The 27,122-nt window shown below is 36.5% G+C and overlaps 1 protein-coding gene across 3 annotated transcripts in view; it reads right to left on the reverse strand.

The window, feature by feature from the left end:
* Positions 1-27,080, reverse strand: part of RAB28 (RAB28, member RAS oncogene family) — a 64,616-nt gene extending 37,536 nt beyond the window's left edge. For all 3 annotated transcript variants that reach the window (XR_004843211.1, XR_004843210.1, XM_035903464.1), the window contains exons 1-4: positions 26,966-27,080; positions 20,325-20,421; positions 15,008-15,096; positions 6,062-6,191 (exon numbers count right to left, since the gene is read on the reverse strand). Coding sequence is in view for 1 of the 3 variants with exons in the window: in XM_035903464.1 (XP_035759357.1) it covers positions 6,062-6,191; positions 15,008-15,037 (160 nt within the window). In the remaining 2 variants the exon portion in view is untranslated. The remainder of the gene's footprint in view (positions 1-6,061; positions 6,192-15,007; positions 15,097-20,324; positions 20,422-26,965) is intronic.
* Positions 27,081-27,122: the final 42 nt, after the last annotated feature.

The raw sequence follows: 27,122 nt of genomic DNA on the forward strand, positions 1-27,122 counted from the left end.
AGAACATAAGAGCAGCCTATCAGTTGGACTAGTTCATGACTACCGTAACTTTCTTGTTAAAGCATCATATGATCCAAATGAGAAAACATTAATTTCAGCAAACAGCTTGTACGATATCTAATCTGTCCTGCTTCTAATGAATGCAGATTCATTGATTTTCATAGAATTACACCTGTTTATATCAGGGCACTGTCTAGCTGTACAAATCTCAAACTCAGACAAATGGTGTAACAGTAATAGATCTTCTGTGGGCAAGATGTACATATTCTTCAGCTTCAACCCTGTACTGAATCCCATACTGCAGCAGAACAAAAATCAAAAAGCAAGCTCACTAGCTAATCCTATCCGTGTTGAAAATCAGAAACTCATCTTAAGACAGGCAGGGCAGAAAATTATTATAATGATCATTAATTATCTTTTGAGCAGCATGACAGAAAATATTTCCCCTTTCTAGTCTATTTTTTTTTGTGTTAGCCCTCTGGCACAGGCCACTTGGCTTTTGAGAGCCGCCATCAAAATCTATGCTTTATACATGCTCCAGTAATGGCTCCAGCACTGGAAGAAAGTCCAGAAGTCTAAAAATCCACCCTTAACCAGGTGAGTTAGCAGCTGCTGCGTCCACTGTAACTTCCCATCCAAGAGATCGTTTTATGAAGGATTCTGAAAGAAGGGTCCAAGTAAAACATGGGCTGATTTGCAAACAGATGCAACAGATACATTTATCACAGCAGATAACACAGAGATTGGGGCCAGAATGGAGTACATAGGCCCAGATCCTTATGATCTAGCCTGCCAAGCGTTTTCCCTTCTCAGCCAGTGCAATATGTCTAAGTAAGTACCATGCAACAGCAATAAACCTTCCTTCTTTTTTTTCTGTATAATTTTCTGTGAGGTCTGCTACTTTCTAAAGAACCCACTTGAGGCCCAGGCTCCATTTATGTGTCTCTGTGTGGCTTATATCACAGTTTAGTAGACTTGCCCACAAGGGCAATATAACAGACATCATCAAATAGATCACTTCAGCAGTGATGGCAGCCAGGACCATTAATATTATGCCAAGCATGACTTAGGATCAAAATCTCACAAGACAGATGTTTTCACAGACAAGCAAGGTAATTTTATCACTCAAAAATATGTACGTTTCTAGATTGCTCCCATCCCTAAAGTAATACAGAGCACACTCAAACACTGGGTTGGAAATACTTTACTGTGGTGAACAAAAGATCATTTTCACCTGTGATTCTCACTTTTAGTAAAGTTGCTTGTCAAAAATATTTTTTTAAAAAGTTACCCGACCATCGAAACAAACAAATCCATAAGACTGCAATTTTCTATTAATCTTATGAATTTGTGGAGACAAACATTCTATACATATTTTAAAACAGGGTAGCATTCTACATTTATTCAAATGAGTTGGTAAATTGACTGTAGCACAGGACAAGGTTTTCTTTTTAAGGGAGTCTCTACATGTAAGTAGTTTACCCTCCAATCCCAGGAGCCTGTGTGAGGCTCAGGTGACTGGACCTGCTGTCAGGCGTACAGGAACTTCAGTTTAATCAGGCCTAAGATTCAAAAGAACAGGGGTCTTTGCATTCACTGCTGAACACTTGCCTTAAGTACAGGTGAAGGACCTAACAAGTGCAAGTCCACAGGAAACAAGAACAGAAAATAGCTGGGGGAGGTTGAGAGGGACAAAAGAACGAAAGTATAATTCTGAATTTTAATAAGACTGAAGCTTGAAATGAGTATTAATGAAGACATTTTCTGAGTACAACTGGGAAGACTAAGTGTATAAGGCAGTAACAGAGTCCAAAAGCTGACTGGGTATGTCCTGTTACCAGCCAAATTCACATTAGTACACCATACACCAAACATTCATTTGGATCTGGGCTGAAAAACGTTTCATTCTGCACTCAGATAAGATAGGTAAGAACATTTTATGTTGTATGTAAATGCAAGTTAAAGGGTACACTAAAACGTAACCTTTAAACTTCACAGTGTAACAGCATACCACTTCCTGTTCAGAGATAGCACTCCAAGATCAATTAATCATGGCTAAGACGAACAAATGGTCAACATTCTTAATTAGTGTTGATGCATTCTCCTCTGTGCCCTCATCTGTCATGAAGACTGTTTAAAAATCTGAGTTATTAGTCTTTATTGAGGAGTGGATCTGGTTAATATCTCTAAGAATAGAAATCATTCATCCATCCACTATACACTGGTACCCGATAATTCCTACCCCCTATGTAAGCTACAGATAACCACTGCCCTAAGACCATCTTGCTAGCTATAAATCAAAATGAGTGTAGCTCCCATGCAGCCTGGGTTAATTTTTGTTTACAATATATCCACTGAAAATGTTGGTACGACACTTGAGGAGTCTGCTTATAGATTAGTGCAGAGGAAAATATATAAAGTAGTCAAGGCAGAAAGGAAAGAAACACATCAGTCATACAAAACACAGGAAAACCTCTAATTCACATTAACGACTAGAAGATCCATTGAGATTACTGACTTTGTCATTACCAAATTTAAGCAAAGATCCTAAGTACACAAAACACAATTCATAACTATAGTTTAATTTATACTATACAATGTAAGTCAAAGTATTTGACAGCAACATAACTACAAAAGTTTTAAGTTACTCCATTGAAACTCAAAAGCATTTGTTAATCTTAACAATAAAGTTTACCCCCTTATTTCTGGTGCAAATGAAGTGGTATTAGCAACACAGAAATAAGCACACTTCAAATATACTTTGCATGAAATAAGATTAAAATACCACAAAGTAATTTACAAGGAAAGTCAAATTTAAGATTCAACACCAACTGTAAATTATAGAATTAAGAAGATACTATTACTTACAATTGATATGAAAAAACAAAAATTCTACATTAAATTTTACAATTCTTTTTGTTGTTTACCAAATGCACAGACAAAAATCTATGGAAAGACAGAGAATTAACTAATAAGCAGACATAAGTGCAGGAAGCAGGTCTGGAGAAGATTTTCACTGAAATCAGCTTTCTACTCTCTCTGACCAAATGTGTAGGTCAGGCTATGGAAAAAAAAATTATGGCCAGGAAGAAAGAATGAAAAATAAAACTAAGCACCCAGGAGGAAGACAATCACCTTAAATAAATCAATTCTTTCACAAAGGAAGACTGTATCTCTGAAGCTCTTGTTCTCCCAATTATTTTTAATGAATTAGTGGGCAACGACGGTCCTTCATTTTAGCTAGCACTAAGGAAACAAGAAAAAAAGGTGGGGAGGTGCAGAATTTATGAGATCTCAATTCATACTACTCTATTATTTTCAAACTAATTTCTGATGGATGAGAGACTGGTTGGAGTTTTGTATATAGCAATTACAATTGGAATACTGAAGAAATTCCTGCAAACTTAACACATTTAACAGAATGACTACAAATTGATACAAGAAAGCACTAATACATCATGCAGTTTTATAGATAATTTAACAGCTAGTACACAATTATGCACCATATACTGCTATACCTGAAGTAATTTGCTTTTAATGACAAAATTACCCGAGGAAATTATTTTTATCTAACCAAATGCATGTGTACAGTTTTCTGTATTTCATTGTGAAGAAAAATATTTTTCATCATTTTCATCCAAGCTTTTTTTGTTTTAAACTATGCCTTTATTCCTATTTCTGAAGCACTACAGCAGAGATCCCAGGTGTATTTACCCCAAAATGGAAAAATGTGCATTTCTTTCAAGCAGTATTAGTAAGTGAAAACGGTCAAATAAGAGCCTAAGCCCAAGTTAAGTACACTTAAAAGAGCAGCACTAAATTTAAACCAAGGTTTCAAAATGGATGGTTTCAGCTGGGCTTCCAAATTTTTGTCTAGGTATCTGAATACCAGCTCAATGTTTTCCAGTTGCTATGAATGAAAATAAAACTTTAAAAAAAATTCCCAAGAATGCAGTTATCAGAAAGTTAAGTGTTATAATAACTCGCCTGTGGATATAGATGTTTCTAGTCTTTCAATGAGCATACCTAGATATTTTCCTAAAAAACAAGTACAATCCTGAGACAGAAAGTACTGACTGAAAGTATTTCTCCTGGATGATGCATGAGGTCAAATAAGTTCATCAATTCACCAAATAGCTTTTCTTGGCTTTAAACCTATTGCTCTTGCATTGTGTACGAGTGTCTTATCACTTACTGAGTAAAGAAGTTGAGCTATTCTGAACACAGTAATTCCACCTGAAGAACTTGTTAGCACTGGTAGCTTTATCCTTTCATAATATGCAAGAGTCAACACCACGCTTCTGTATAAACACTTACCTTGTTTTCTATTTATGTAACAACAGGAGCCTTTCTACAGTTACCTGTCACAGCCCAATACAGTATTGGGGTGGAAGCCCTCCTAGATAGTCTTCTTCTATCACAGAATTCAGAAAAGCAATACACTTCTAAAATCTTAATTTTTATAATGATGAAATAAAAACAAAGCAAAAAAATGACCTCTGAAAGCAGCATCCCCTGCATGCTTGATGTGCAGCAACAACAAACATCCATAGGATCACACGAAAGCAAGAGTTTGCTTTTTTTCTTTGTACATAGCTTCTGAAGGAAACCAAGGCAGCAAGCACACTGTTCCTTCAGCTGCTATTTTCATAAAATGAAAAGGCTGACACTGACTGGTGAAAGGGCTTATCTGGAAACTCACCTCCGAAACCAGATTCTGTTTGCAGATGGTCCCAAGGAAATACTTGGATTTTAAAGAATTGCAGGCATGTATATGAGAAAAAACATATATACTTAGGGCATATAACAGAAATAAGACTCCTTCAAATGGAAACCAGTGTCTCATTTTGTACCTCGATGGTGTCATGCCAGCAAAAGAACATTATTTATCCTATGTTACAGTGTATCTTACTGTAAATACTTCACAAGATTTGCAGAACTCCAGCTAGGAAGTCCAATTTGGGGGCAAAATATAAATCAGTGAAAAATATTTTTCATTTGAATTTCAACAGAATCTGTATTATTGACTCTGGTCTGCTAGAGTACAACACTGTCTATGTTATACTTTCAGAAGCGCTATTTATATATTGTACCTCTAAGAGCTTCTCTGTTTTCTTCCCAGAAAATAAGTAGTCTTTCATTATTAATATTATAAAATGTTACAGCATCACAGTAGCAACACTACAGTTAATGGTTCTGAATGAAAGTGTTGTCTCTACATTGTTTTCAAATGCTTTTAAGCAGTATTAACTTGCGGATGGGGTCTTTTTTTCAGGTTTGTTCATGATATGGACATTGTGACACGGACACAAATTACTTGGAAAGTAAAATAAATCAAATCTGGTTTTTGTTGTTCAAAAAAATACATTTACATTGTCAAAAAATTCTGTATCCGTTTCCACCACTTTGTTTCTAAAATTTCTTTATGTTGCTTTTATCATCTTCAGTAGAAAAAAGGTAAGAGATCAAGACCTCAGATATGATAATTAATATGTTTCTGTAAGATTTCTTAGTAGGAAAGGGAGGAATTTGGAATCCACCTAATTAGGAAACTAACTAGGTGATGGTTATTTAAAGTGGCATATTTTGGTGGTCATAAGAAAACCATTATATCATACTTACGTGATCAAAAAGAAGGCAGGTTAAAAAAAATCCCAGAACAGGGATGTTGACATACAGAAACATGAAATAAACCTGCTATTAAATCCAGGAAAGCTTCCCAGATCACCACTCTAGATACATGCCATGGCTATATCCTGACGCCCTACCAAATTCAAGCATGGGTGAGAGAGATCTTTCTACTCCTGTGCACCACTCTCCAAATAAAGAAAACATGGGCAGAGATGCTACAGGCTAGGCAAAGAATGAAGCAGCAAGTCCCTCAACCTTACTGCCCAGAACCAGAATCCTGAGGTACACCCAGATAGTCATCTGTACACAGCAACAACACATGAGACAGCATTTAGGTTAATTTTATTAAAGATACATGCCCCGTGCCATTTCTTCAATAGAGAGCAACATCCAGAGCATTTCAATTAATATTTAAGTATTAATAACTTACTTTTATTTCCAACCAAGGCCACAAGTGGCTGTGTTTCTGATTCTTCATTCACTTTTTTTACCACATTATACCAGTCTTCTAAATTTTCAAAGCTCTGGCCGTTGGTAATATCATAAACCAAGAGAATACCCTAAATGAAAAGATGTATTTTAAATGTTACAGGTTGTAACAGTATTTTAACATGGTAACATTTGCATCAGTCTAAATTATCATCATCATAAAATAGAGCATTAATAATGGCATTGTATCTTTTGAGGAATATTACAGAAGCTTATATTTCCTTTAAACACATTTTATTACAGTATTTCTCCTGAACGCCTTCCAAATGTAGATGCTAACTGAACTACAAGGAGCAGAAAAAAAATGGCAATTCAGTAAAGAGCACAATTAGTTATATTAGAAATACTCCAAACTGCATATGCTTTATGAAAAACCCAAAAAGCACTTGACACTAATAGTAAGATAAAAATCACACTGGAGAAGGACTTTTATTTTAGCTAATACTATTTTTAGTTTCATTGTTCCTTTTTTGAAAAAAATGAAAAATAAAAGCAGTTCAGTCATACATTTCTGCACATTGCCTGACTGTCGCGTTTCTGCTCTCCTTTCAGGAGAAAGGCCAGATCCCTTCCTTCCCTCTTGTAGAAGACAAGCAAGAAGTACTGGCAAGCCTTAAACTTTCAAAGGAGAAACTAAAAATGTGGTCAGAAGTCAAGAAGGGAGTCCCTTATATTTCAGAGGTTGTGGGCCAAACTACAAGTAATAAATACTCAAAACAGATGTTACTGAGGATTCCTCAGACCCAATATCCAATATTATAAAGCACAGCGTATTAACAGCTTATGTCCACCTTCTGCCCTCCATAATTCTAAGGTCAGCTCTCACAAATCACTCTCCTCTCAATTACTGAGTCTTCTGCCCCTGCTTTCCACTACAACCTAATTAAGTGTCTTGTAAATAAGGAATAAAGTCAGAATTGTCTTCTGTTGCACTTGTTCTCATGCAGTTCACATCTGGAAAAAAAATCCCTGCAACTGCACACTGTTCCTCACATTAAATTTTCACAAATATTATAAAAAAAAACCCAATACAATGCATATAAAATTAGCTGGTTCAATGATGCAGTGTGAATAGCAAAGATTTTTCAAGTCAAGTTTTTCAGGCATTTGTCTGGGCCCAGCTGTACTTGGCAGTTTCATGAGGAGCATCTTAGACCCCAAAATAGAGTGCCCGCTTATTAAATTAATTTCAGAGACAACACCAAGCTGGTGGAGACTGCAAGATTATTTGAGGAGAATTTAGATTATATGATGAGAAACAATCTAAAAATAATAGGATGCAATTCAATAAGTACCATGACAAGTTCAAAGGAAGCAATAATCAACTGCACGACAGGAAACATCTGGCTTTGCAGCAGATTCTATACAATAGGATCAAGGAGCTATAGTAGATCACAGTTGATTATGTCAAGCTTATTTTGCAGCAAAAAGGCAAATACCGCACTGGCAATGAAACATTCCAGGTGAAATAATGCATCCAGCATCCAGCTTTGGACACTGAATGTCAACAAAAGGGTAGACTAGAAGAGACCGGTAACAATATCAGAGGTTTAGAAACCATGACTGACATTAGAAAATTGAAAAAACTGGACTGATGGCAGGCAAGATGACACTGGTAAAAGTTTCAAGAGAAGATAACAGGAGCTGTCTTTTTATATGCTCTTATACATAGTTTGCAGGTGACACTAAATTGGGAGGACGAGCCAATATGCCTGAGGGCAGGGCTACCATTCAGAGATACGGAGACACTCGAGGAATGGGTGAACAGGAACCTTTCACTATTCGGCAAGGACAAATGCAAAGCCCTGCAGCTTGGGAGGAATAAACAGTGTAGGCTGGGGGGACTGACTGGCTGGGGAACAACTGAAAAACATAGACAGCAAGCCAAATATGAGCCAGCAATGTTCCCTGGAAGCCAGGATGTTCGATGTGATCCTGGACTATATTAGCAGAAGCACAGCCACTAGACCAAGGGAGTTACTCCATTCTACTCAGCACTTGTTACATCCTATCTAAAATAATTCATCCAGTCTTAGGTCCCTCCAGACATCAATAAACTGGATTAAGCTCAGCAGAGGTCCACCAAGATGATCAAAGGCTGGAGCACTTGTCCTATGAGGACAAGCTGAGGGAACGAGAATTCTTCAGCATGGAGAGGAGGTGGTCCTGAGGGGACCTAAAAGCAGCCTTCTCATACCCATGAGGAAGCTATGAAGGAGGTGGAGCCAGGCTCTTCCCAATAGCGCATGGTAGGAAAATGAAACACAATGGACATAAGTTGAAACGAGAAATTCAAACAAGATAATAAGGAAAAGCTTTTTCACCATGAAGAGAATCAAGCAGCGGAATAGGTTGCTCAAGGAGGTTGCCAAGTCTCCATTCTTGGTTTTACAAGAAGGAACTGGATAAAGCCTTGAGCAACCTAGTCCTATCTCACAGCTGACCCTACTCTGAGCAGGAGGTTTGACTAGAGGCCTTCTGAGATCATTCCCACCCTGAACTTCCTTACGATTGTGTGATCAATACATGTAGCAATAGGTTTAGCTTACAGACAAAAGATTATAGCAAGGGTACATAACAGAAAAAAAAAAAACATGTAGACAGTAAGAATAGTGAAGCTCTGGAATACACCACCTTCAGGGATAGCAGAGTCACCAACACTGGAGGAATTTTGAAGGTTGATAAAAACGAAATAGACATTATACAGGCATATAGCATCAGAGGAAGGCAACAGATCCTACTGAGATCCCTTCAATTCCTATTTCCCTGTGACAGCAATACAAACCCATCTTTTCTCCTTCAATGCCATCAACTCCTTGGCAAAATGAGTTCTTGTTCCCTATACACATATGGTTGCTATTAATTTCTAAGGAAGAGCTTCCACCAGTTCCTTCAAGGAAATTAATGATTATGACATCCATCTTTTCCCTTCCTATCTTTCCTCCTTTACTTTACTGATCAATTCTAATATTAAACATCCACTTCCCTCTTTCCAACTTTTGTAGAATTTATTCCTTAATATCTCATGTTTCAGTTAATTTCTGACTGTAACTACCCAAATGCCTGTGCATGTATGTATTCGTCTTTCATAATACAAGCTTTGCTCTAGGAAGTACATACCGATGATATTAAATGCTCAGTGGAAAACAAGAAACTTAAGCTAAAGGACAAATATTGTAAAGGTTAAAAAAACAAAACAAAACAAAAAAAAAACCCTACCACACACATATAAGGCTTAAAGTTGTAAATGAGAAAGCGCACACGGCATGATTCTTTCACCAGTGGTCAAGTTCTCTCAACAGCTTGCAGAAAAGCAGAGCAAACTATCTAAACCATCTTCAGAACTGAAGAGTTTAATCAGAGCTAGATGTAAGATGATGTTAATAGAATCTGATCATTTAAGGTTGGTCAACTCTGTTTCTAACTAATTCTTCACCAAAATGCTACTCTGCTACATGTCCTCCAGCCAACTGCAGCCTACCTACACCTTTGGAAGAAAGAGTATTCACGGTGGATTTACTGTGAAAGAAATCATTGAACAAAGTTCGCAACTAGAGCTCACCTAACTTCCTTTTGGTCCCCTTCTCCATGATCTAAAACACGGCCTCTAAAGCACATTCTTTTATTAACCATTCTTCTTTTGAATCTTGTCAATATTTGCTATACTTAGGAAACAAAGATGGCATGTATGACACCTGAGAGATGGAAAAAAAAAAGCAGCATGGCATGCAGGTCATAAAGAATATTTCTTGCTTAGATTTTTGCCATAGCAGCACTCTATAAGCAACTTAGTATGATACAAATAATTAATAAAGGACTAGTCATAACACCATAGCCAAGATTTATTTCACCTTTTTTTTATTTAACATAGAAACCCCATCATTCCTTTCACAAAAATACATCATATTTTCCACAAACTTACAGTATATGGAGTACAGAATGAGTAGATAGTATAAAAGCTGTTATTTCCCTATGCATGAGAAATTAAGACGGAAAATTAACACTGGCCCTTTTACACAAAAGTAGTGCATTTCCCTGCCATGAAAAAGGTTTGAAACATATGGGGGACAACATGCCGAGAACAGCATGTTAATTCTCTAGTCTCCAGCAATGTGGCAAATAGTCCCTGCTTGCATAATTGCAGTCTAGTAAGAGAGACATTTTGCCTACATTAGTGCATATGTGAGCGCTTTTTGTTTTGGAATTATAGAGTATTTTCAAAAATAGGTCACTGGAAACTGAGAATATTGCAGAAATTATTTGCTGGTCTCTGGAGATGGTAAAGTCTGCAGTACTCTTATTCTATTAACAAGCCAATTTATGAGGTAGCATATGCCAGCTCTTAAAGATACTTTACACTAGATATGTGGGTAGGGGCAGTAATTACAGGTAAGAGATGGCAGCGGTTCTGAAATATTTACCATGAAAACAGCAGCAATGCTATTATGCAGAACTGCAATTAGGAAAGTGTTGTAACCAGGCAATATATTCACCCTAGACAATCAACATTTAAAAGGTGTCAAGTTTATGTCAAGATTTGTCACAATAAAAGCAAGCTATGGAAAACACTAATTAAAACCATATTTTTCTTCCTCAGGTTTATCCTCAGCTGCCCTCATTCTATGACTGACTTTAGTATGAAGGAACTAAATTAACTTTCAAATTTGCATTAATATCCATGAAATATGTCAGATCAACATTCTAGAAAATTTTTTCTAGTCACAGAATATTAATTTTAGCAAAGAGTAACTTCATTATGCTATCTTGCACATCTGCAGAAACGCTATTTTTACAGGCGAAAACAGTTTACAGTCTACATATACTTAACCATCGTTGTCTTTGCTGATACTGAGGATCAGTACACATGACTGAGTTGCCATAACTGAATGAGCTACTGTCTATCAGCTCAGCTGTGGTAACTGACTATACGAGTACTCTTAGCCTCTCTCAATTCTGAGATAAATGTGTCAGTTTTAATCAGCACTGACAAAAAGCTGTTTATTAGCACCTTTCATTTATAAAGATCAAAGAGCTCTTTTTTGCCCCAGCTTGCAGAGTTATTCTGACCCATCAGTGAAATTCAGCTACCAAGATGGGATGTGACAACTATATTGTTCTGGATGAGCAACACCAGAGAAAAAAAAAAAGAGGGGAGAAAAAAAGCAACTGCTTCAAGACAGCAAGTGAACTGCAATTTCTCCAACTGCAACCATGCAAGCAAATTAAATAGGTTCCCATCAGTGAATCTGGCACTCTTATTTTAAAACATGGCACAAGAAATAAGGGACCTCAGTCAAAAAATGGCACCTTAACAGTAACTTAACCAAAAGATTGATCTTAGAGAATTGATTCAGCTCTCATTTCAAGAGAAGGAAACCTCCAGCGGCAAAGTTTGCAGCAAAGTATAAATGGATGTTCCACTTACTCCCCCTGGTACCCTGATCAAATTTCAGCTGAGACCAAGTGAACTGTAGACGTGCTATTAAGACAACCTTTTCAGTTGCTGTAGATTCTCAAAACTTCCATCTCCAGCTGGTGTTAGTAATAGGTCTACCATACATTTGGATTTCTGAGCAGAAAACCAAGAATTCAGCCACTTGTGATTTCTCTATCTCACAATGATCAACCAGATGAAGTCTACTCAAGGCTGTGGGCATCTGCAAATACTGGATAAAAGCATGATGCAGATTGTAGGCATACTGCAAGCTATGCTACACATGTGCTTTTAATCTGAATGATTTAGATTTGGAGAATACATGCAGATGAAAATTTCTGCAACAGATCCAAATAATCTACTCTATGTGTAAGTGTACAGTTTGTGTACTTTCCAAACAAGATGTTTAATATCCCAGTTGCACCACACAGGTTGACCAAGTGCAACACACCATAGGTACATACTTCTTTTGAAGCAACCTTTGCTAGAATTGCTCCAATATTTTAAAGGCTTTCTTGTACTGGGGAACCCAAAAATGAACACAGTACTCCAAATGTAGCCTCAAAAATGTCAGAGAGGATGATAATCACTTTCCTTGATTTGCCTACTTCATTCTGACTATTGCAGCCCAGTACTCAGTTCACTTTTACTGTTGCAAAGGTGCATTGCTGACTCCCATTCAGCTGTTTTGTTTTTTTTTTTCCAGTAGGACCTCCACCTTCTTTTCTCCAGAGCCATTTCACAGAATGGCTGAGGTTGGGAGGGATCTCTAGAGGTCATTTGGTCCAACACCCCTGTTCAAGCAGTGTCATCTAAAGCCAGCTGCCCAGGACCACGTCCAGATGGCTTTTGAATATCTCTGAGGATGAAGACTCCACAACCTCTCTGGGCAACCTGCGCCAGTGCTGGGTCACACTCACAGTGAAAAAATGTTTCCTGATGTTCAGAGGGAACCTCCTGTGTTTCAGTTTGTGCCCATTGCCTCTGGTCTTGTCACTGGGCAGCACTGAAAAGAGCCTGGCTCCGTCACCTTTACACCCTTCCTTCAGGTATTTACCTACAGTGATAAGATCCCTCTGAGCCTTCTCTTCTCCAGGTTGAACAGCCCCAGCTCTCTCAGCCTTTCCTCATAGGAGAGATGCTCCAGTCCATTAATCAGCTTCATGACCCTTCATTGGACGCTCTCCAGTTGACTCCTTGACAGTTGATTCCTAGCCTGCATAAGGTTATTCTGTCCCAGGTACACAACTTTGCATTTGTCTTCAGTGAACTTCACAAGGTTTCTTTCTGTTGGTCCATTCTTTCATTTGGTTGTGGTCGCTCTCAATAGCACCCCTACCCTCCAGCATATTGACCATTCCTCCCCAGTTTGGTGTCATTTGCAAACTTACAAATAATGTTTTGTTCCATTGTTCGAAGAGTTAATAAAAAGACGTGACCCCAGTACCAACCTCTAAGGAATATGACTTATAACCTGGCACCAGGAAGACACTGAGCTATGGACCACCTCCCTTTAACACCAGCTGTCCGTTCAGTTTTTCAGTCACCTTATGGTCCACCCATGCAGTCTGTATCTCTACATTTTGTCTGCAACAATATTATGGGAGATTATGTCAAAGGCCTTGCTAAAGTCAAGGTAAATGACATCCACTGCTCTCCCCTCCACAGACCCAATCAGCTAACCACAGAAGGCAATCAAGTTGGTTGGGCACAATTTACTCTTGCTAATTCCATGCTAGCTCTTCTCAACTACTTTCTTGCTGCTTTGTTGTCCATTCAAGGGAATTTCTGTACGTACTTAAAAGGATTTCTCTTTCCAAATACTCCTACTTGGTCTACTTTATCTTTCCTCTTTTTCTTCTACAAAGCTACAGAAGTTCAACATGAAATAAGCTTCTGCCTAGAAATAAGCTGAAAGCAGTACCTTTCCGAATTATTCATGGTGTTTCATGAATAGATGAAAATAGTTTTGTGTGTCTTCAGCAGGTGCTGTTACAAAGCTAACAGAAAAGTGTGTTACAAGTCAGCTTTGATGATAAGAAGCCTATTACAGACATTGGCAATACATGCCTACAATGGGAGAGAGAACAGTCATTCGTTCATTAAAAAAAATTAGTTACAATGAGGGTTGGGGGAGGATTAAAGATGAGATTTTATGTAGGGTTTTTTGTTAATATGCTCAGAAAGACTAAAAATCAAACCTTTTTTAACTTTAGGCTTACTGATATCAGCTTTTTCACTACTTTGGGGCACTGGTATTAACTTTTTGACCTGCTTTCGCTGATAAGAAACTCCTAAGTTTATCACCAAATTCAATACAGAAAAGGTTAATAGCCTTTTATTTCCTTCACTGAGTTTACTTTGGGCATATGGCAACAATTTGTGATTAATCAAATTCCCTCTGTCATGGAAGCCACTTTCTCCTGTTGCTTGGTAGATCTTTAACGGGGCAGCAAAACGTTTTTTATTAAAAAAAATAAGAAAATGCTACAAAACAGATGTAACAGCTAAAAACATTTACACATTTTTTTGAAAGTGACAAAATGTTAAATTGACAAGTTTGTCTTTATCCTATTAACTAATAAACCCTAATCTCCTTAAGTAGCCATTCCTGTGCTGTACTTATTAGTACAATGTTTCTGTCCAATAAAAATTTTAGGACTCCATATTCCTATTGCTTAAAGTATTGGGGGAAAAAAGGTGCATTCGTTTTCTTTTCAGATAAATATAACATTTATATGAACAAAACATTATGCCTACTGTTCTCATTACAAACTCCAAATTCAAGAACAGAATATATTTTAGGATCACTCATGTTAAGAGGTTTGGTTTATAGTACATCCTCCTAAATCATCTCATAAATCAATATACTGTTATAATATTTAGCTCGCTCTTAATCCTACCATTCACTTTAAGTTGCTTAGTTAACCTCAAGATAAAATTCATTTTCATTGGTTAAGAGTTCTGCAAAAATATTTAGCTACCTGGTTGCCTCCTTTTGTTTGCCCTCTTATAACCCCAGTTGCATGTATGAGTTTAATGGTGTAGGATTGCTCTTAATTTCCTCCTTCTACTATTTTCCCCCAGGAGGCATCTGTTCTAAAAGCAGTCACTATATCTACCATGTGGATATCCAAATAGCCTTTACTACTTACTATGATTGCTTTTCTTAACTCAAGACACAAAGCATGGAAACATACATCTGTTCTTGAAAGTTATTGAGATCTACAAATGCACACCCTTGCTTTGCTTTTTAAGTCAGCTCTAAAAAATTAACTACGTACCAAAATTAGACTTGCGTATTAATATCAATTAAGTTTAGGTTAAGCAGCAATTCAACATTTTTGAGATCCACAAAACAACAAGCTGTAAGATATGTATAATTTTAAGAACAAAGTTTCAATGAGTTTTATACAATTACTATAGATACAATTATCACCATTTATACTATACCTGAGCTCCATAAATATATTTATCCAGCATTTTTCCTCCTATCGTTTGCCCCCCTACATCCCACACTTGAAGAGTAACATTCAAATTTCCTGAAAAAGAAAATGATAGAGATATTGTATAACCTTGAAAATTTAGATACAAATAAAATCAAAGATATATTATCACGGCAGGTAATACAGCTCTAGCATATCAACAACAATAGCTTTTTACGAGTATACAATAAATAGTAACTAAATTTCAACACAAAGATGACTGTATCGTTTTGAAAAAAGTCACTTGTGCCCAGCTAGCCATAGCTAGATATTAACATATTTAGTAATAACAGAAAAGAATTGGAACTACATAAGGTAGAACATTCCTGACTAGAAATTACATAACATACTTCACTGAAGAAACACGTAAAACTTCACAAAGTTCCTACAGCACAGTACTTGGAATTGGAAGGTAACACAATTAATGCCAACTTAACCCCATTATTTCATACTCTATGTTCCTCCCTCTCACCCCCAAATTTTCTTTACAAATCTAGAAGCGGGGAGAATCTGCACAGTAACTGCATTTTGGTAGTCATGCTCTTAGTGCTACATAGTTAAAGAATTACATAGTTGACAGATTAAAAAATGGAAATACTGACACACATCTAAGTTGAGGATGCAAACTATGATTATTTCCTCCACCCACCACCCCAAAGCAGGCAACTAAATTGGACATGATTTACATAATTTCATCTTCGAAGAATACACTAAGAATAGATCTTCCTTCCTATTCTAAACAGTCTTCAAGCTATGTTGAAACTGTTAATAGGTTTCCAGAAACAAAGTAACAAAAAATCAGTGTAAATACAGAATATTTAATATCCTACCAGTCATACATATTCTGCAAGCTAACAACTCAGAAAGCCACAGACTAAACATACACACAGCAATGTATGTCACCACACGCGTACAAACATATTAAAGTACAATTTGGCTCATGTTGCATGGTGAGAACTGTTTTCAAAACTGTACTGATTACTTGGCAGCACCAAACTCTAATACAGTAAGGCCTGATGAAAATTTTTCTGATCTACATAAAACTCATCTGACTTAACATGTTAATAGCAATTCTACTACTCACAAATAATCATAACTGCCTACTAATTTTATTCCTAGATTTAAAAAAAAAAATATTGCAACAAATTCCAGATCACAACAATTGAGAGTCGAGTGAAAAAGAACACAGCATTTTGGGCTGCAAAGACAAACTCTTAATTCAACTATTTTATGTTATTAACAACCTTTTTTTAAACAATGTGATCTATTCAGCCATCAATTTGTAACACACTCACTAGTTATGTAAGGCAATGTGCTCCATCGAAATATATCCCAGCAATCAGTGAATATAAGCAGCAAATTAGAACTATATAGCTGAATAAATGCTATCTGTGATATTAAATATACCACATTATATTTTTACGATGCATCTTGCTTTAATCTGCTTAAAAACACAGGTTTCCTAAAGTGCTACTTCGGTCTCAAATATATAGAGACAAATGTGAGACAACCTATTCACAGTACTTTCAAGCTACACTGAGTTTTATCTAATACAAAGATAAAGAACTTATACATAGAGCTTAGTAAATGCATCGTAAATACTCCAGTTCAATAAAGGCAACCTTTCATAGAATAAAAAGCTTATTTGTTTTGATGGTGCATGTACTATGTATTCATTAATTATTTTAAAAACTTAGAATATAAATGACTGCAAGCAATGCAGGGAAGTCTTCCATAAAGCATCTGGCGTGGACACACTGGTGAATCTGCAGTCTGAAATGGCTATGCATCCTCAGTGGGTATACAAACTAAACATGCCCAAATGCTCACCATGCTGCAGTATTCTACCCCTAACTTGGCTGTATGTATTCTACTAGAAATTTACCATGTCACTTGTGCCAGCTGTTTGGAAAAAAAAGCATTATAAATATTATCACTCTCAAACTCAACAATTTTCAGATGCCTAATTTTGTGTTCAAATGCTTTAAAAAGTTTCTAACTTCATTTTTCCTCCTAAGAAATCACAGCATACTGGGCTTAGTATCTGGATAACTGTATGAAATTATTTCAGAAACTTTAATGGAGTAAGTTAAATTAAATGGTCTAACAATGACTATTCAACTTAAAAATCTACTATTATAAATTATTTACTTTCCTTCACTAACAACAGAAAACAGAAACTGGGCAACAAATGTTGGAATGTTGTTCATTTAAGGTGAAGTGGTTCTCAATTAAGACCTCACTCACTAACTACTGAAATTCATGCTGACCATCTCCAGTGCAAAATTATTCATTTTCCCTTTTTTTCAGTTAGGTCCTGTAATATTTACTCTGTGCTCAGACTGACTTTGGGGGAGAAAGAAGGCTGTTAGGATTATTCTGACAGAAGGAAAAACTCTGGACAATTTGCCTAGCAAATACTTAATTAACAACTGTGACAGTAGCACATGAAGTTTTCTGCAGAGTTTGAAATCTTCTGTTGTTTCATAGATTTAAGAGGAACATATAAACTGGAGAATGACAACAAAGCAGAATGAAACCATGCATAATAAGACAGTTCTTAGAAACAAGGTTAACGTACCAACAAAAAATAGCTGAAGAATTCCATAAAAATGATGTGTAATACACTGATAAGGAACAAGAAAACACTGGGACTTCTTTACTCTGTAGAAAATACATACCGGTGCAAAGTTAAAAGAACTGAGGCAACACAGTGCAGGTATCTAGATTGTTTCTGGTATGAACTGAAGCCACTGGGCTGATTCAGTAGTGATCCTGCAGAAGTATACTTGGTGCACTGGTTAACCTTACTTAAAGTGCTGCACAGTCAAGATGGAACTAAAAACACAAGTCTGCCCACGTTTTGCACTGACAACTTAAAAAAAAAAAATCCTTTTAACACAAGAATCCTGTTTACTGGACTGCACCCACAACCTTCCTAAAAGTATTTGACTATGCCTCTTAAGAATCTGTATCAGCAGACACTCTGACTAGCAGATACACTATTTAAATTGTAAAATCTACACCGTGGTTGCATCCAGACTATACAAGATACTGCATCAATAAATATACTGAAATTGATTTGCATTTGAAAAAATATTTTGAACAAACTGTATTAAGAGAATTTGTCAACAGTTGAACACTAAAAGTCATATTGTTCAAAATTAGCATTTACTATTTGTATTAAACCATATTGTTTTACCACGTAAAATATTTACTTTTTTCAATGCAAAGCTGCATCAGTTACTAAAACACCTGGAGACAACTACAGCTTTTATTTTAAAAAAGAAAAAAAAAAGGAACCAGAAAAACAGTACTTTATTTTACAAGCTAAAATGCATTTCTAATGTGGCCTAATGTAAACTTCTGGGCAATTCTAGAAATCGGTATTTTAACTTCTGAAATCTTTGCCTATGTTTAAAGAAGAAAAAAAAATCAAATACTGAACCATATTTATACATCAATTCTCCTACTAAGTAAGAGAAATCAAGGCTTTTTTTCCCTACTGATAGACACATCATAATTTCTGTGCAGCGGTATGAATTAACCTTTCAAGTAAACATAGCAGCTCTGCAAACCCAGAACTAATCAAGCAATTAGAAAAATCCGCTTACTTAAGTAATGCTTCCCATTCCAGTATTTAGAAATTTTACCTCCCTCCCTCTTCCTTTCCTTCCCTCCTATGAAACACAGAAATCCACATATACCTAAACACATACGCAGGCATAGGGAAAACCAGAATGACTACCTACAGAAAAATACTTCTTCCTGAATATGAATACAGACATTACTATTTTGTTAATGACAAATGAGGAAAATAGATGTACAGACTTTGCTGCTGTTCTGGTGCTATTTTCATCTACATTCTGATTTTATTACAAAATAAACTAGAAGAAAGCAAAACATGAATGAATCAATAGTTGATAATTTTCCAAATTTTTTACTCAACAAGAATATTTAGAATCCCAGTAACGTACTAATAGCTTCTGTATGCTTAACAGCTGGAAAAAAACTTGCAAAACACAAGTTCTCAGCATGCACACTGCATGATCTGTGTACACATTCCACTTGCAAGTACTGCTGTTAAGTATTATGCACACTGGTATTTTGAGAGCATGAGCAGGACAATAAAAAAATTATTCTGTTGATTTTATGGAGAAATAAGCACTGAAATCTGGTACTTTATCACTCACCAGATACCAAAAAAGTACAGCAAAACGAGCAAACCAAAATAGTGAATGCAGGAATAGCCTGAAAAGATCGTTCTGTTTCACTTAAGAAAATATATAAACATAATCAAGAAGTTATTGGCAATATAATTTTAACAAAATAAGTTCAAGAACTGTATATATTTTCTTATAACTTCAGGTTATAGCTAAAATGCTTCATTTCTGGGCTTGATTCCCTCCCCACCCTCCACAAGGAAAAGAGACAGAACCACAGAATTTGCATCAACTTTATCAAATCTCACTACAACTTTTAATAATTACACATGCTTTTTCTAGCTCCTTCTGATTTCTGAAACCAGAAGAAAATGCATTTAATGAAATACTTTCATAATTAGAAATTGAGCAACCACAAATCAATGAAAAGACTTATTTCAAACCCCCAATTGTTCAGAGACAAACTTATACTAGCAACTATTCTTTTTTTAATTATTTCTTTGCATTTTCCATGCAGTGTGCTGCAACTGGCATCTAAATAGTTTCTTTGCCGTCGTGAAGTGAAACATCTTGAATGCTCAAACTGTATTTTTATGAGTGCCGAGGGACCCTAAATTTTAGTGGTCTATTAAATGCCAGCAATTTCATGCTGCCTTGCATAAAACAGCATTCACATATTAGAGCACTGCGATTCCATAGCTGCATTATGCTTCTCACACAACTCAAATACAAGTTGCGTATTTCATTTAAAAAAAAAAAAAAATCCATTTCTTTCAAGACACATCTACTTTTTCAATGAATATATTTAAAGTTCCATTTCATTGTTGCATGTTACAGTATCCACATGGACAGCGAGTATGCTCAAGTAAAGATAATAAAAATGAATATAGATAGCATTCCTTTTATGTGAATTGTGCATTTTACTTCAAGGTACAAGTTGCAAATGCATAACCCTTTGTCACCTGGCAAGAACATACTAACAACGTTGTCTCAGAATAACCTAATTTACTTTGCCATAAAAAGCACTGTACTAAGCTTATTTAGTACCCATTACTTTGAAGAATCTGTTTCTGCAAGTCTTACTGCTGCCCAACCTTTCAGTGTTAGTTTTTATTCTCTTACCTGGCAATATTATCCTTTTCAAAAAGAAGTCCAGTCCTATGGTTTGTTTGTACTGTTTTCCAAATGTCTCTTGGGCAAAACGTGTGGCTAAGGATGTCTAAAATAGAACAATACCAAATTAAGTTGTCATTTTAAACAGCATAAAATTTGTCATTAAACCAGAATTATGAAATACAGCTAAGTACTTTTTAAACCAATGCATGCTGACAGTGTTCATGGATTTGGATTGACAAGCATTCCGGTCAACTTCAATATAATAAGAGGAGGTGGCAAAGGCTACTAATTTATGCAAAAAGAAGCAAGGGACATATTTCCTTTGTATTTCAAGGATACTGTGATATTCCTATTACAAAAAATTACACAGATTTGAATGAGATGTCATTAGTACACTCAAACTGAGTGACACTATCCATACCTGAAGACCTTATTGTTGTTAAAAAGCATTCATTTCCAAAACAAGGGTCCTTCCCTGGTAGAGGACACCATGATCCCAGACCAACTTTCTGGGAGGGAACAGAGACCTGCACAGTGCAGAGTCCCACGGGGGCTCCAAAGCATGGCAGGATTCCTGCCACTGTACATCAAAGTTTCAGGCTCAGAGATTACATGAAGTCTAAGATATGAAGAGTACTTTCTTGTACACAGAAAAAACTAAACTCATGCTAAGAATGCACATTTGCAGAATCACTCCTTTAAGCAGAACTTTGGAAACTTATTCCTTCAATTTATATTTTGTGCGTTTATGAAAGTAGACCAATGCACTGTTGACCTGATAAAGAATCAGCTTTTCCTGCATACTGCTTAAAGGATAGACAACTGACTTCCATAAAGTAATGAAGCAAGGCATTTATATTCTTTCACTAGCAATTTACGTTCTCCATACAAAGGGGGAAAAAAAAAAAAAAAAAAAAAAGGAAAGGGAAAGAAAGAAAGCAAGCCCCACAATCTAAGGTTGAAAAAAAAGGAAAGGAGAAAAGAGAAATGCAGTTATAAATAATACTAAAGTTTGTATTGTGGAAAAAATTAAATATTCTATTAAAAATGAATGTCACATAGATAAAATACATCCTACATCAAATTAGTGGCATGCACTTGCACTTGTTGATATGACATCTGAAAATATAAAAACGAAGTAATTGAGCGAAAAAAATCTAAAGTATTTACACATATAGGGTAAAAAAGACTAACAGCCTCACAAAAGCCTTACACTGTCTGAGAAAACTCAAAATGGGCAAGAAGGAATTATTTTTGCCAGCCTTCCATTCATCAAGACCTGAAGAGATGAGTCACATCAATTGTTATTAGAAATTGCTGTTAAGAGCACTTTTAGTTTAAAATGCAATAGCAAATTAATGCCAATAGTTCTGAAAAATGAGAATAGGCAAGTTCTGTTAATAGAATGGTTATAACAAAGATCTGTTGTGCTAATAATATCAAATATAGACAGGAAGAAAAGGTAACTTACTCTTTTTTTTGCATGAAAACATGATCACCAGAGCTCCAGCACTAAAGCTCTAGTATGAATAGGCAAACATTTATTCAACTATTAAATTACCTGTGAAGTAAATAACACAAGATTTACTGTTTTCTTCTTTCTAGATCACATTTGTATTCCTACCACTGTCATATATATAAATGATATTTTGATACCAGAATATATGTTTAGGAAATAATCAGAAAAATCCATTAAAGCATATGGCAACGTTTGCATTTACTTCACCAAACTCAAGCCCCAAAAGGATTAAAAATAAATAAATAAATGGGGGAAAAGGCAAGTAAACTAGAAGTAGCATGAGTATGCTTATATATTTTTATCAATATGAAAAGGGTAAAGATCACAGAGGATGAATCGCGAGAAGATTCTTCTGCCTACAGCTATGTGACAGTAATACTAACAACACGCACAAAATAAAATTCAATACAGATTGAGGCTGTAGTACAAAAAAAAAACAAAACAAAAAAACCCAGTAGAACTGATTCTTTAATCACAATAGTTAGCATGTCAAGATTACAGAGACATTATTTTTAATCTGTCATGACCTTTAAGATGTATATAAGAACAAGAATGCTGCAGGAATACACCATATAGTCTTCTTGAAATTTTCCTTTTCGGAAAAGTAACCAGTACCCAGAGTACAGATTAAAATATCTGCCTATATCATGGTATTCTATATTCTCCAACACACTAATTTAGATCCCCATTAAATAAGCAACCACTCCCTTCTTGTTTTAAGGGCTCAGTAAATATTAGCTTTATCACTCTGTGACACTCAATATTCCCTGAGGGCTTCTAGGGGTGTTAGTAAAAATAAACAACATACATTCAATTAACAGCCAACCAATAAGAGTAGCAAGTAACCAACAGCATGGCAAAGTTCTCTTAAACATTTTCCTCTACTGTGCTCTTGAATGCAGAGGAATTTATAGCAGAAAATCATTGACTAACTCCTTTTTAATTTTTTTTCTAATAAATGTTAGAGCTCAAGGAAGGTGTTGGATTACCAGACTGGAGTCCTCTATTTATTCACAGAACAAGCATTTATCCACAAAATACTAAGAGCAACAGTCCAAACTTCACAATGGTAAAGAGAGGAGTTTTGTCAATGCTTTTCCAAGTACCTCTACAATGCAAATTCTCCCTTCAATCCTAAAATTGTTCTCTGCCATTCTTGCCATGATAGTTTTGCCTGTAAGAATATGTTAAGTGCAATCTATGTAAAAAATAACCAAACTTAAATAATGGTTCAGTAGAACTGTAACTGTAAAACTAAATAAGTGATCAGGGACCATTTTTAAAATAAGATTATGCTCCATTCATAAAATTTCAGCCATTAATCTACAGATCAGAGGATAGTCGATATCAGGAAGGCCTTGTTCCTTCACGTCTCTACTAAGACAACCAGGCCACCAACTTTCTTAGCAGACGTTCCATTAGACACAAATTTGGCAGGTTCACACATTTGTCTTAAATACTCCAAAGCAAGTTGTTTATATGCTGTTCTGAATAGCAATACACTACGGAAGGTTGGTGTTACAAACTCCCTCCTTTCAGACAAAAAAAAAAAAAAGTCTCTGGGTTCTAGCATACAGCAATCAAGACAGCAGTAAAAAATAATATATAAAATTTACAGTATTCTAAGTGCAAAATACAATGGGATATTTGGGAAGGTTTTTCAGAAACAAAGATGCAATTAAACCTTGCAGGTGAGGCAAGACAATTTCTTGCTTCTGTTTCTCAATGTCAACAACTCACAGTATAAAATGCTGACAAGCTGTTCCTAAATACCTACATAGTGAGTAAAGAGGAAAAAAAGCAAACAATATTTATGAAATAGTAGTAGACAAGTCAAACAGAACAGCAATGACAGCCAGCTCTAACTGACACTGACTACTCACCAGGACAGCACAGAAACTTGTAGAGAAAACCCTGCCAATGACAATTCTTTGAGTAACGCCCTATTGAAGAAAGCTTTCAGAAAGCAATGCCAAAGTGTAGTATTGTAGTTATAAGAAAGAAAAAAATAAAACCAAAATTTGATGGGATGCAAGCATATAATTCTGAAGCCATGAATTTCCATTCACATACCAACTTTACCAGCCAACTGAGAATCCACTTTCCAAAAAGCAACACACACCTATCCCTTCCCTCACTCCCTTCTGGAATGTCAATGCCATTCTCCACACACAGCAACATTCACCCCTCAATCACATCCTATCCCTACTGGCAAGGATTTTAAGACAGACAAAATGAAAAGAAACACTAGGCTAAGTAACAAAATGCTTTAACTAGCATAAACTCACATAACTGCCCAACACAGAGCAGTCTAGCTTGGGGGGGGTGGGGGGTGGGAACAGTATTTTGTAAACACTTCTATCATCTGAAAATTATGACTTTCCACACCACTCCTAACTACTGATGAAACTTTGTTCACTGAAAAAGAGAAAATTATCAAGACTTTTTCACATTAGACATGCATTTATGAAGTTAGGCCAATCTGCACAGGACACAATGCAATTTTCCATTTGCAAGACTGAGCAGTGACAACAATGTTTTTTGTCAACACTGATGAAGTTTTTGAGCCCATGCATAACAATAAGATCCAGAATTAGCACAATGCTTAAAAATCTGGCATGCTAAAATATCCTAAAGCAAGCAGGACACCATTCTGTATTCCAGTCTACATTTTAGCTCCTGCAAATTCCCACACCAGGTTGAGCATTTCCTCTTTCATTTTCATCATCCGCTGTTAAGAAGAGAAGGAAAAGGTAGGATGTTTCTGCTACCATACTTTAGCCCCAGTTGCAAGACACAGCAGAAGGAACCTCGGCTGCTTTGCTTCTCCCGCACATTATTTTTCAGGACCTCCCTTCCCATGAATAGCTCCAAGATTTGCTTCCAGGGGCCCAAAACCTTTTTCAGCCGTAACAAATCAGTTATTCCAGCTCACATCAGCACCATTATATACTTCAATGTTAAGCCAATCTGTGCATATCAAGTGGAGAAATATCTAGATCATAACATCTTTTTTTCTTCTATCCATACTAGTACTGCTGATTTATTTTAATGGTAAATCATTTGGCTCTGGAAGAGTGGGTTGATTTAAAACCTAGATATGTAAGGCTGCTGTGTGTGTATAAGTGTTCCCTCCTGAAATCCAAATCAGACAGCCAACTGCTATTAATAATTATTTTTATCTCAGGTTGTCCCTGCTTCCAATTTCTTTTCAGATTGCCGTCCTAGTTTGACTTAGTTCGTTAAAATCATTCTTTATTATTATCTCTTACTAACCAATCTTGCCTTCTCAATTTTCCAACAATTTTCCATTTCCTTATCATCTCTGTTTTACCCTAATACTTTTTCAGACTCAGAGTACTCTGTCTCACTCTCTCACTCTTCTCATTCCTTCTTCCCTTTTTACCCTTCTCTCCTTAGAGCTTGCTCCAGCATTGCTTACTCCTACCCTTAAAACTCTAAGCATCCAGTTATTCATTCAACCACCACAAAACAAATTAATAGAAGCACAACATCCCTCCCTTGCCTTATGGACAGAGCAATACCTAGCTAGTGGAAACACAAAAATAACTCTTAGCTTGAACTGACACCAATTTGTTTTTAAACAGGTACCAACCTACCAACCCTTGCACAGAACCTGAATCACATTATTTCTAAACAATGGGTGAAGAAAAAGAAACAAAGTTTTCACCTTCAGCCAGCTGACTCACAAAGATGCAATTTTTTTCCCTGTAGAACTGAAGACCTGACAGCCCCAATTTTTTATTTTTTTTTTGACAGAGAGGGTAGCAATGGAGAGAAGTCAAATGTGAACATCGCACACTAAACACAAGATGCAGTATTTCAAAGATATATTCCATTATTTCCTACACTCCTCCCGTCCATTGATCCCAGTGACAAAGGAAGAGAAAAGCCAATGTCTTGCACAGTAAATGAGAGGCTAAGTATGCATGTGTGTAAAGACCAGCTGTGAACCAGATGTGAGAGGCAGGCTATTTAGAGTTGAAAACATATAGACATATGCATGTTTCAACAAGTAAGCGGAACGAGTAACCAACGAAGGAGAGGAACCTCAACGATTTAGTCTTCTGAGGTGCTTGAAATAGCACTAGGTACATTTTACCCTTCCATTCCATAACCCAATCACTTCTTTATTTTTACAAGATCTTACAATAAATCTATTATTGCAAGTGTTTGCTGCCAGGCCATCAGGATGGCTGGAAGAAGCCTCTATTACAGCATCATCTAGGGGGGACAGGAGGAAAAGCAGCCCACCATAGCTGCTGCTCATGCAAAATAAACTGCACTTGAAGCACAGGATTCCTAGAGCCAGCAGGAGATTCAGTGAGGGGCAGGGCCCCCGTGTTTGGTGAGAGGTCTTGCCACAAGGTGCTGAACAGCAGTAGTGAAAGGATTCCTCAGTTTGAATGGAAAACTCCTGGGGAAGGCTACCAGTGAAACAGCGCTTCAGCTGTCAATCCTGTGCATTTATTATGCTCTCATCACACAGTCACTTGGAATTGCCCATCTACTGACTCAGATGAATACAATACCACTTCAGACCGGGTTCAGAATAGCTGGAGACAAGAAAGGTTTTGTTTCTTCATAGAGCTCTGCATAAGTGAGCAAAACCACGTACGTACTTTCACTAAGAGCTTCTTTCTATTAATGGCAGGCAGTTCATTTAAACCACCTCTAAGAATATTTCTACTTTTCATCTGAACTGTGAAGCAGGCAGACTTTCTGCCTCCCACATTTTCAAGTTCATGAAAAACTGTATAACTGTATTCTTCAAATACACAATAAAAGTACAGTTTTAGTGTGTATCTCACAAAAGGATTCAGGCTACATATCGCAATAGGTATGTTCACAGGTGTAAGATTAGCAACTATTTCCATAGGTAAGAAAGCATCTTTTACTTTCTTTGGTCTCTATTTGTCGAAATGTCTCTTTTAAAAAGACAAGTATAACTTGTTTGTAAACAAACTGCTTATAAATAGCACTTAATTACGTTGATTATCGATAGAAAAAAAAATCATAAAAGTCACAAACAGAAACTAAATTGACCCAGAAGCGTCTTTCCAAATCTGAAACAGTAACTCAAATAGATGCAAACTGTTCTATCTACCTCAGGAGGTTATCAGCTCTGAAGCCGAAATTAAGAGAGACTGGAGACCCAGCTAAGCAACCTTCTCCGCTCGGCATTTCGGCGGGAACCACGAATTCACGTCCCCGGCGCCGACCCCAGCCCCTCCGGGGCACTGCCGGCCACCGAGGAGAACGGC

Source organism: Egretta garzetta, unplaced genomic scaffold (genome assembly GCF_000687185.1).
Source record: "Egretta garzetta isolate BGI_Z169 unplaced genomic scaffold, ASM68718v1 scaffold151, whole genome shotgun sequence".
Lineage (NCBI taxonomy): Eukaryota > Metazoa > Chordata > Aves > Pelecaniformes > Ardeidae > Egretta > Egretta garzetta.